Below are 12005 nucleotides of genomic sequence, written 5' to 3' on the forward strand. Positions count from 1 at the left end.
ATGTAATTTTACAAGGCGAATTACAAAGGGGGTTGATGAGCTAGTTTTGTCATTCAAATTTAATTTTAAAATTCCCACATAAAATTAATTTAATAAATAAAATTTATATTAAAGAACAAATATTATATTAATATAATAAATAAAGATTATCCCATACCATATTTGTGCCAGTAATTCAAGCTCATTCAAACCATTAGGCGAAAATTGAAGTGCATGCGCTTTCAGTATGAATGTTTGACTTGACCCATGTTTCTTATAATGGTTTTCGTTCGCTTCCTTTTAGTCCCCTCCCCAGTTTCGATTCGATTTCATAGATTATTTGGCCAGGTACGTGCTCAAATTAGTTCTTTATCGTAAATTATTTAATAATTTTGAGAAATAACTGATTTTTTTTTTCATCGTTTGTATTTTGTTGCCACCAGCAATGTCTGTTAACAACAAGAAGTGTCTGCAAAATAGTGTCACGTACTTGGATTTGTTCAATCGCCGTTGAACTCTGAACTACGCATGTGTTTACTTTATAACAAAGTTTTATCTAATGAGGTAATGAAACCTTCCCGTTTGCAAGAGCATTTGCAAAAAATTCATCCTGAAGAACAAAATAAAGATTTGTTCTTTTTCACGAATCCCTATACTTCCCTCAATGGATTATGAACCCTTTTGTGGATAATGAAACAGCAGAGGTTCAGATTCAAGAGGAAATGGTCGAACTTTCAACTAATGAAACTTTGAAATGTTGATCGTCTCACAGAATTTTGGCTTCAAGGTAACATCAGTTGCCTATACCCTGAACTGTGGACAATCGTCAAATTTTTTTTAACAGCCTTCATTACCTCCTATCTTGTCAAGCGAGGATTACGTGCTGTAACGGATCTAGTCATGAAAAATGAGAAATCGCTTGCAACGATGCGACTTCACTAAAAATATTGAACCGAACATAAAGTAACTGGCTCTGAACCATCAAGCACAATCCTCCTTTTGACATAGTTGCTTGATTGTTTCGTAAATACTACTTTTTACTGTGAAAAAATCGTTTTTGGATGTTTTTCAAATTAGCTAATTAAGAATAAATGACTATTTTTAACCATAGGCTTCTTTGCTGTTTTTTTTTTTTCATTACCGTATTTATTTTGATTATAACAAATAGACTTGCGATTACCACCGGGAGAGTATCGAGTTAACGTACATACTAATTTCGTTCTTTTCTCTTTTTTTTAAAAAAAAAAATTTAAAGAGTAAGAAAATTGCTTAAAAATGTTGCCTCTTATAATTCAACACACACTTTTCGCTCCCGTGCTCTAAATAACTGGATTTTCACATGGGGGGAAGTTGGAATTTTTTTCTTCTTTTTGCTGCTGGTAACGTTAAGTACAACATTTTTTGATCCGCTTACTAGGTTACCATGTTTAGTAATGTTGCCTTTTTCTGAATAACATTTTATTTTTTATTTATCTTTCGCACGTTGTCCAATTCTTTACAACATTTTTCTCTTTAAATAATCCTTGTCCATTCTATGGAGTTTTGTACAAAGGCATTTCATACGTAGGTCTTCGTTACATCCCTTGCCGGGCAGTTTTTATGTTTAAGGCAGTAAAATCAAAACACCACTCATTTTTTGTTTTATCCCTTTTTCTTCCATTTAATGTTGGCAAATTAAAGTTTCCTGTTTCGAATTATTGATGTCAGATCTGTCGAGTTCCTTGAATAAGAATTGTATTTTTGTGCTTCATAATGTTCTGCGGCAATTCGTCGCACACAGTTTGTCGTGAAACAATTCGTCGTAGTGACAATTCATTGTGTGTGCAGTGTGCAAAAAAATTAATGGACCCACTTGAATAACTTTCAATCTAATGATCGGATCTTCACGTTCTAAGTCTCAATCATAATGTTTCAAGGCGCTTACCTCAAATATGCTAATTAAGTAGCGCAGACGATATTTTAAGTTACGTAATCATACACAATAATATACTTTCTTTAAATAAACATATCTTTTTTCGAGGATGGATTTCTAACCTCCAAAATATAGGAGGAAGCTGCAATCTGAGAAATATGATCATCATATTTAAATTTCTATCTTTTAATGTTTATTTTGATTTTTTATATTTAGCCATTAATTCATTTATCTAAAGATAATAATAACTTTTAGTAAATATGTATTATTTTATTTAATAATAATAAAAAAAATTTAATTGCAATGCATACTGTTTTTAACATCATTTTAAAGAATGTAATTTTACAAGGCGTCTTACAAAGTTTGAGCAAAATCGGTCAAATAGCTGAGGAGAAATTTAAATATACAACTTTTGTAAAATTAGATTTCTCAGCAACTATTTGACGATTTCGCTCACAAATTTTGTATTTTGATATGTAAAATTAAATTCTGTAAAATGAAGCAAAAAATTATATGTCTTACAAGTCACAATTTTTTTGTCTAATAATATTAAATAAAATAAAACAAAATGATAAATACAGTCAAACCTCGATATCTCGAACTTGAAGGGAGAGGAGAAAAAAGTCGAGATACCGAAAATTTGAATTATCGAAAATCGCATGTTATTGATGGTAGAATAAGGAAAAATGCTCTTTATGTACCTTATTTAATATTCCATATTTATTCTAAAAACACTTTTTACACTTAAAAACATTCAATTGTTGTTTGCTTTAGAGAAGTGTAAGAAAGTTTGTCTATAACACGTTCTAAGTGGACTATAGCTTTAAATGTCTCCTCTGACATATTCGGCTGCTTCTCAATAAATCTCCTTACAGTGCCCACTGCAGAAAGTGGTTGCTTGAGAATTGATTATGATTATGAGAATTGGTTTTCTATTCTTAAAATTTTTTTTTGGAATATTTTTTTCATTTTTAGAAAAAAAATCTACAGTATTTATGGAAAAAAAAATTAAAGTTATTGAGGGATTAGAAAAAAAAAACGAGAAATAAAGTTTTTTTAAACATTGAGTGTATAGGAAATTTGAAGGGATCAGATCAATCCCTTTCAGATATTGAAAAATTCGTGAAATCGAGGTTCGACTGTATTTATATAATTTGCATGGCATTTGGATAAAAAAAAAATTATAATAGTGAGCAAAACCTTTTCTATTTGCTTAATAAGTTCTCGAGATATGGCAAAATGGCGACACTTCATATTTGGCCCAATTTATTGCGAAAAGAATTTGCCATGGGCACAACTTATCTCAGCAACAATTTGTTCTGCTCACAACTCATTGCAATAAAAATTCATCACAGCGACAATTTCGTGAGCACGAAACGTCACTGGAACAACTTGTACCTATAATTAGCTGTGAGCACAATTTTTTGTAGTTTCAATAATATATTTACAAAGACAAAACTTTAGCAAAGTCTGCAAAAACAAAAAATAAGTTTTAGAGAATTATTAAGCTCTAAAAATGAAATGTGAATGATCTAGATTATTTTAAGAAGCGAGAGCCGAGGGTAGATGATCATATTTCTCGTCACAAATATTTTACTAAGTCAAGAAGTCTGTAAGTAGAGCTCTTTATAGACTGCAAAAAAAAGGAGGTAAAATATGTAGTAGTAGCACTTTCATCTATGTCACACTAGAACTGCACAATGGGCTATTGGAGATGGTCTGGGAAACATTCCTGAGGATGTTCTCTAAAAGCATGCCATAAAAATTTGAATTCCCTGCAAAAGGGATGGCACCCCCGCTTCGGTAGCCATATGACCTACATGTTAAGTCAAGCACTTTTTGGTAGAAAAGTTCAACGAGGACTGATACCGCACACCCTCAGTCTCCTCGTGGGCTGATCAAAGTGATCACCTGAACATTGTCATAAATGCTTGACTTCTGTTATCTCCAGGGAAGTACATCTTAATGATAAGTCCACTGCAGGACAAGAAATACATCTTTAGGTACATATATGTGTGTTTGCTTTTAAAAAAATATAATACAATATCATTTGACTAAAGAAGAAAAAAAACTATTTTTTTAAAAAAGCCCTGTTTTTATTGTTTTAAAATAATTATTAATACAATTGCTTTTAAATAATTGCTTTTAATACATATTAATTACATATTTTAAACATTGCTTTTAAATAAATATTAGTACAATATCATTTTACTGAAAAAGAAAAAAAAACTACTTTTTTTAAAAAGCACTGTTTTTATTGTTTTAAGAGGTTCATTTAATAAGTAATCTGCTGCGCTATACATTCATTCTTTATAAGAACAGTCTATGGTGTTTATTGCACCTAAATTAAATATAAATAACTGTATAAAATATCACAAAGCTGGAAAAGAAAATGTTATCAGGAAATAAATACTGTTCCACTGATATTAGGATTGCTATCGAATAATAAGGATGACACTAATTCTATTTTTTCTTCAAATGTTCTATCTTCTTTACACTGTAAAGAAAATAAACAGCATTACAAGAGAAAATTGAAAACTTATTTCAAATTTTAAAAATAGAAAAAAAAAACATCTGCGAGGAATAAAAAGAATGGTATTGATTATCAATTATTAACAATCAAACCTTAAATTATTGTTACTACTACAAGATTAAAGATTTAATCATATTTTATATTAATTTTTGGTATTGGCTATTAGCTTTTAAATATGAAATTCTAAATCATTCTTACAGGGAGCGAAGCCAAATCTTTCAACAAAAAATAAGCACATTTTAAGTACTCAAAAAAAGTTAAAGAACTATGTACATGACAAAATGCAAAATAATTTACTAAGACTTTACATGATCATGATAAAATAACTAGTTTCTGAAAAGAAACTTTTTTCTGGATTATATTAGCCACCACAAGAAAATCAAAAGATTTGTTGGTTCAATTTCAGAGGGTGCAAAATGAAGCCAGAAATTGAGAATATGTTGCAAAAATGCAGCAGAGTTGCATATGAGAGAATCTCAGTGAGCCCATCACTGTAGACGCACATGTTGACTCGCAAATATTTAATCAAACATGTAAAATTATTGGCGCTAGCATATGCTACGGACCGACGGTACGCCCAATTGGATGGTGGTAAAAGGAATTGTGAAAAGGTTAAATAGAACGATGTGAAAACCACACTTTTACATAATACGTGGCAAAAATTGACATGATAAAAAAAAATTTCCTTTTCAAATAGGTAAAATTAAGCACTTTTTAATAACCTCCAATGAAAGAAGCACCTTTAAGCACTTTTTAAAAACGCTACGCACCATGTTCTTACTATTAATTTAAATAAAAATGTTGATATTTTCCATTGATATAATAATATATATATTTGTAACATATCTTGTGAAAGCAAAGAACATATTCAAAAATCAGTAAATAAATCACACTATGCTCTTGCTTCATAAAAAGAAATGTAATCTAGTCAAAACAACAACAAGAAAAAAACATTCCCCTAATTAAATATTCGTTTAAATGGGATCTACATATGAGCTGTTTACTGAACAAATCAATTAACTCTATTTCTTGAAATATAAATACCCGTTAAATTTCTTGTATTAGTGATAGCTTTTTAAATTTAGAATAAATTTCCCAAATAAAAAGTTACACCGCCAAACAACTAACGAATTCTTCCAAAAAAACTTACACCACAAAAGAAATGGATTACCTTCTTAGATTGTCTATTTAGGTTATCTATTAGATTATCTATTTTTTGTATCATGGAATTTCTCCATGTGTGCGTTAACAGCACACATAAATCTAATGTCTACTTTATCAGATCTAATATCTACATATTATAGAATAATTAATGAAGCATTCAAAAATATATTTAATTTTTTACCTTTTCCATCAAAACATGGTATACCAAGATATTTTCACTCTCTAATTTCTTTGCACTTGCCCTTGCTTGTTTGTGTAGTTCTAAGAAGTTGATGTTGGGATCAAAGTTCTGATACATAATGTTAACGATAGTAGCAAGCTGAGTTAGTTTGATCTCACTACTCATGAGTTTCATTTGCTCTATGACGTCGTATGGACTCTTATTAGAGTGTATCAGTACTAGATTGGAATATTTACTCAAGGCCGGCTCACCGCTTTTTACTACATGAATCTAAAATGTTGAAACAAAATGTTAACGTATAAGTAAAGTGATATAATCAAATTATATACAGCATACTCTTGATATCTCAAAGTTTAACAAATTCAGAACTAAACATGTTTTCTATAAAGTAGAGAAATATATTCTAAAATATTACTCTAAAAAGTAGAGTCATGAAACATAAGAATAACCACTACTAAATATGCAATGATAGTTGACTATAAGTCTAAATACAACAAATTATTATTTTTAAAAGTGGGATAAAAATAAATATACCATTAAATAGAAAAGAACTGGTTTACAATAAACTTTCTGATTTTTCTGAAAAAATTCAATTTCTATTTCGAAAAAAATTCGACATAACAAGGTTTTGCAAAGAAACTCTCTGACATTGGAATTCAAATTATTATTAGGTGGATATACAATGTTTGGGGAAAATATTTTTTGACACAACAAAGTTTTCGAGATATCGAGAGCTTACTGTATTAAAATAAACATTTGTATGTATTTCAAGGAGGTAAAATATAGTGAAAATGTAGGTATTAAAATTTTAATTAAAATATTTATAAAATTTTTTAGCCATTATAAAAGGCAGCTTTGAAAACATAGAAACTTTCTTCATGATTTGGCAAAATACTAAATTCCATTGTTACAGCACAAAGCTATAGTTCATTTTTTCAATCCAGTCAAATATTCAGAAAAATAGCATCATAACTCTTGGAACGACAAAATAAAATCAGAAATTAGAAAAACTGGTATCAGTAGAGAGCTGAGTTCATTCGATATAAAAATGATAATAATAAAAACCATTAATAAATCTGAAGAAAAACTCGAGAAAGAGCTTTTTTAACCCTTTATAGGGAAAAAGATTTAAGTTGTTAAGAAAATTTAAGTGAGTCAGGTCATAGCAAGGTAGTTAATTCCCGCCACTTTACTATTTAATTCTATATTAATACTGATTAAAGAAAAACAGAAAGTTTAAATATAAACTAAAAAAATTCCCATATGTGTTGTTGCATGATTATAGATGGCAGAAAAATGTTTTTATAAAAGTTGAGAAGACAGAGTATGTATTTTGTAATGAGGTGACACCAGATTCAAACCTTAACAATGGCGGGTCAATTCATAATATCTTACTTGATGAGCAAAAAGCTGAAGTTAAACAAGTTTTAGAGCTTAAGTTACGAAATTATGTATTCTTATGCTTACTAACAGAATGTATTCATAACTATCTAAATATTTGTAAGTAAATTACTTTAACTCATAACTAGTCGTGCTTATACTAACTAACAATGTTATTGCCAAATAAAAATTTTCTTTTTTCATAATTGTTTCATTATAATGCTCTTGCTTTAGTATTGTTTATTGGACAAAAATAACTCTTTTGTAATAAAGTTAATTACTTTAAAGTTCAGACATGTGTGTTGGGGACATTAATAACATTTTACCTATATTTTATCAACTGAAAAATATATTTTAAATACAAAATGCGTCTGCTGAATATTTTTTTACTCCTTGTGAGTATTTTAAGCAAAACACGTCATGGGGATAGTAGTTATCAACAATGTTAACCTTCATCTATGGAAAGCCCCACCATAGAATCGAGTTAACATGTCTTATGAATTGGAAGTATATTTTTGTAGTGGTAGATACACTACACACATTATTAAACAATGAAAACAAATATTTCAATGAAGAATATTGTTTAAATAAGCAAAAGTTAATAAATTTTTTTCTCCATTTGTTAATAAATGGAGAAAAAAAAACATGCATATACATAAAAAATCTTTTTACAATAACTAAAAATTTTTTTCCATTAATTCTTTTTATATCCATACCAACAGAGTTTTATATGAGTTTTTTAAATGCTAAACAAACCATTTTTACTACAAAATATTTCCTTATTGCACCCCGAATCTTGTTAAAGAAGGCTTGCCATAAAATAATAATAAATAATGCTTGCTGTCTACATAAAACCAAGACTTACACTTTTAAACTTTTTACTCAAAGATATTTTCAAAAATGGCAGAAAAGCAGGAAATGGCTTGTTACAAACTATGCCTACACTCTGACTTTCTGAAAGAAAAAAACACAAAAACATTTAATTTTACTATTTGCTTTAAAAAGAACAAAATGAAATCTGTTTATAGTGATACTGTCTATAACAATAATAGTATTGAAAACACGACATAATATTGGATATATATACTAATAATATTTAATCGTGCATGTTTTGAAGCTTAGGCATAAAAATTAGTCAGAACTAGTAACCCAGAAGTCTTACGATGAATCTTAAAGCCCAACGTCATCTGCGCTTAGGTTTACGCCCTCAACCATCCATTTCAACAATTATTATAGTGATTTGTATTTAAATTTACACATCATTTTACCATTCATAAGAGTTTTCTGAAATTTATAAATTCTAACAGGCCGTGAGCCTAAAATAAATTTAACAATAATATCATAGCATAAATAAAGTGTAAGGTTAACCATGTTTTGAGTTTTATCCTTCATTTGGCTACATTTGTTATTTTTTGGGTAGCATTACGGCACGCTAGTGGAGTCTTCCAAATTAATTTGTTATTTTCTTCGTTGAAAGTTAGATTGAAAGAATGTGTCGTTTTGAAAACACGACATAATATTGGATATATATAATAATATTTAATGGTGCATGTTTTGAAGCTTAGGCATAAAAATTAGTCAGAACTAGTAACCCGGAAGTCTTATGACGAATCTAAAGCCTAGCGCCATCTGCGCTTAGGTTTACGCTGTCAACCATCCATTTCAACAACTATTTTTTTCAGGTGAACCTGTCAATAAAAAAAATCGAACTTCTATTCAATGATTGGAAAGATACAAACTTTGTCTTGAAACACTAGCATTGTACTGGAAAATGACATTCCATGTTGAATTACAGGAGGAAACAAAAAATTTTTGATAGAATTGCACTCTTTGCTGAATAGACAAATTTTATATGTTTTAGTTATGAAAATGATGAATTGGAAAGAGAATATGTCCAGATATTTGTCTGTCTGTCAGAATGTCTAAAATTATTGCTTTTATGTGCCAGTTGAAGCACTTTGAATTAATCATTTGTCCATGTCCTGACCCCTCTCCTTCTCTTCTCGGTTGTATAGAAATGTACTACGCTATTCTCAATTTTCTTAATATTTTCGTATTTAATTGTCAAAAATATTTTTTAAAAATTCTCCAAAGCTTTCTTTTGGAACTAAGTTCAATTTAGTTGTCAAGCTCAAAAGTTTTTAATCTATTTGAAAATCAAGACAGAAAGTAATGCACTTCCTTCCCTATCACTTATGCGAAAGCAGACGAAGTGTTGCCATAGGTAAAGAGTTCTGCTCTACGCCACCTGTAGTCCATTTCGATCATCAATGAAAAATAAGCACTTTAAAGGGCTTTTAAAAAATGAAAACTAAAAATAAGCACTTTTTAAAAATGCTACAGATCCAGTTTAAATGTATGGTGATGATGTGCAAAACATTTTCATTTTTAAGAAACGCCAAAAAATATTTCACAAAATCCTCAATACACAAAGCAAGTTGATGTTACTAAAAGTCAAGGAAGTCCTCACTCAATGACAAACAGCTATTCTTTTTAAGAAAAGAACATGCTGTGGGGAAATATAAAATGCAATTAAATTGCCATAAATGGTGATGTGAACAAAGTTATCTTAAAGTAGTTTTATGACAGGAGACTGCAAATTGCCTGTTAATGAGCCAATGATCTTTGAAAAAGCTAGAAAATCGCAACTTTGCTAGAGGAAACTGATTTTGAATCTAACATCACACAATAACACCTTAACATGTTCTTTCACTAAACTTATTACTAACCAAATTACAACCGAAGAACATACATTGAGTTTAATTAAACATTAAACTGCTATAAATATCTGTAATAACAAAATCATCAATATTTCAAAAGGAAATTTTTTTTTGTAAGTCATATAATTTTTTTGAAATTGAACATTTATTTATAAATCAGGGATTAAGTATAGGATAGGAACTGCATTATTTCTCACAACATATTGTCCTACAGCACAATGAATTTTTGACTACAGTACCCAAAGTTTGAACTCTTTATGTCAATGTTATCCACAATATAACCAACAACAGATAATAATTCTAACATTCGAAAACTTGACAAAAATTAAGCTTTTAAACGTTACGGTAAAAAGCAGATAAAGATTAGAACATTTTAAAACTTAAACTTTAGTTTTTATTTTAAAGCACATGAATACGTTAAAAAAACAACATTAATTTACCTTTCACCATTGCAGAAGCTGTGTAAATATCCTTGCGATGAGTAACCTAGAAATAGAAGAACAATATATGTTATCATTTCAATTTACAGGGTGGCCACTAAAATCAGGTTTCAAATTTCCCTGATTTTTCCAGGTAAAAATCCTAAAATTTCCAGGTCAATGGGCTTTTTCTTCCCTCATAAAGTGTAGGATATGTACAAGAAAAGTATCAAAAGTATAAAGTATTTTATTTAAAATATTATTTTTTTTAAATGTTATTTTATCATCTTTGACTCAGGGGATAGAGCGTTAGCCAGGTAGTCTCACGGGAATGAGGTGACCTGGAAAGGTTCTCTATTCTTTAAGAAACCATGGGAGTTTAACAGGGTTATAATGGTCCAAATTTTGATGCAAGCGAAGTATTGCTAAGTTGATGGTATTTCAACTGCTTGGCAATAAATTTTCATCTAAAAGTGGGTATAACAGTTGGTAAAATAATTTTAATTAAAAAAAATTATTAAATAACTTAAATTAGTAAAATTAAGAAAAATCAAAGAAAAAATTCCAGCTTTTCTTTAAAAATCCCTGATTTTTCCAGTATAAAAACATTCCCTGATAATTCCAGGTTTTCAAGGTGGGTGGTAACCCTGATTTAATCTATTGATTAAAATCACACATAAAAAGAGTAATACAATTTAGTTCATTATGACAATTTGCCAGAAAATTAGAAATTATTATATATTTCTTTTTAAACACATATCTGAATATAATGGTGACATTATAGCAAAGAATGTATTTCTTCAAACAAACAATAAATAATAATAATGGTCTAAGAATTATAGTACTACCAAACCTGGAATGCATCTAAGAAGATACAGATATGATATTAGTGAGAGCTCTGAACCAAAGAACAAAATTCCGAAAATGAAATATTTTATTCAAGGACAAATTTTAAGTAACGACCATTTCAAAATACAGTAACTTTTTTTTACATAAATAACTCCATTTTCTTCTATTTATACAAAACCGTTTATACTTTCCTACGCCAAAATCAACTTTCCTCTATCATCTTCAATCAAGGGCTGTTCTATTTTTCCTTATTTCCAAAATAACATTATATAGATACCTTCTGCTGATGTAAACTTTCATAATTTCACTTTCCTAACAGAATTTTCAACAGATTCATTAAAATCCTTACAGGTGTTATTCATTGTAACTGTGTGTTAAACTGTTTGAATTAGTTAAAATTGTTCTGAACTTGGGGTAACAATAATATTGTGAGGATTAGGAATTAAAAGCTAAGTCCCAACAATGGAACTCAGGGTGTGTAGCCAAATTATTCAACAAAAAATAAGCACCTTTTAAGCACTTTTCAAGCACCCAAATAATATTTTTAAGCACTGTAAAAATATTGCAATTAGGTAGGATTGGAAAGTTTTAGACAATTGACGGTTTTATCTGGTTTTAACCGTCATGTCAAAACTTTTGAATCATATAAATCGAATGTTGTTTTCATATGCTATGGACTGACGATATGCCGAACTAGATTAGGGTTGAATTAATTGTGAAAACCTTGAATAGAACAATGTGAACAGCGTCTTTCTGTATAATTCATAGCAAAAAATCAACATGGTAAAGGAAAAATCTCATTTTGGAAAAGGAAAATTAAGCACTTTTTAAAAACACCTAATGAAAAGAGCACCTTTAAAGGCTTTTA

The 12005-nt window shown here is 29.3% G+C and overlaps 1 protein-coding gene across 5 annotated transcripts in view; it reads right to left on the reverse strand.

Annotated features, from left to right (window-relative positions):
- Positions 1 to 4124: 4124 nt before the first annotated feature.
- Positions 4125 to 12005, reverse strand: part of LOC107450760 (D-ribitol-5-phosphate cytidylyltransferase) — a 34635-nt gene continuing 26754 nt past the window's right edge. For 3 of the 5 annotated variants that reach the window (XM_071178956.1, XM_071178958.1, XM_071178960.1), the window contains exons 11-12: positions 5770 to 6039; positions 4125 to 4388 (exon numbers count right to left, since the gene is read on the reverse strand). In XM_071178956.1, the coding sequence (XP_071035057.1) occupies positions 4290 to 4388; positions 5770 to 6039 (369 nt within the window). In that variant the 3' untranslated portion in view covers positions 4125 to 4289. Of the gene's footprint in view, positions 4389 to 5769; positions 6040 to 8014; positions 8104 to 10309; positions 10356 to 12005 lie in introns of all 5 variants that reach the window. The other 2 variants (XM_071178957.1, XM_071178959.1) reach the window with 1 other exon arrangement.

The sequence above is a fragment of the Parasteatoda tepidariorum genome, chromosome 3, assembly GCF_043381705.1.
Source record: "Parasteatoda tepidariorum isolate YZ-2023 chromosome 3, CAS_Ptep_4.0, whole genome shotgun sequence".
Taxonomy (NCBI): domain Eukaryota; kingdom Metazoa; phylum Arthropoda; class Arachnida; order Araneae; family Theridiidae; genus Parasteatoda; species Parasteatoda tepidariorum.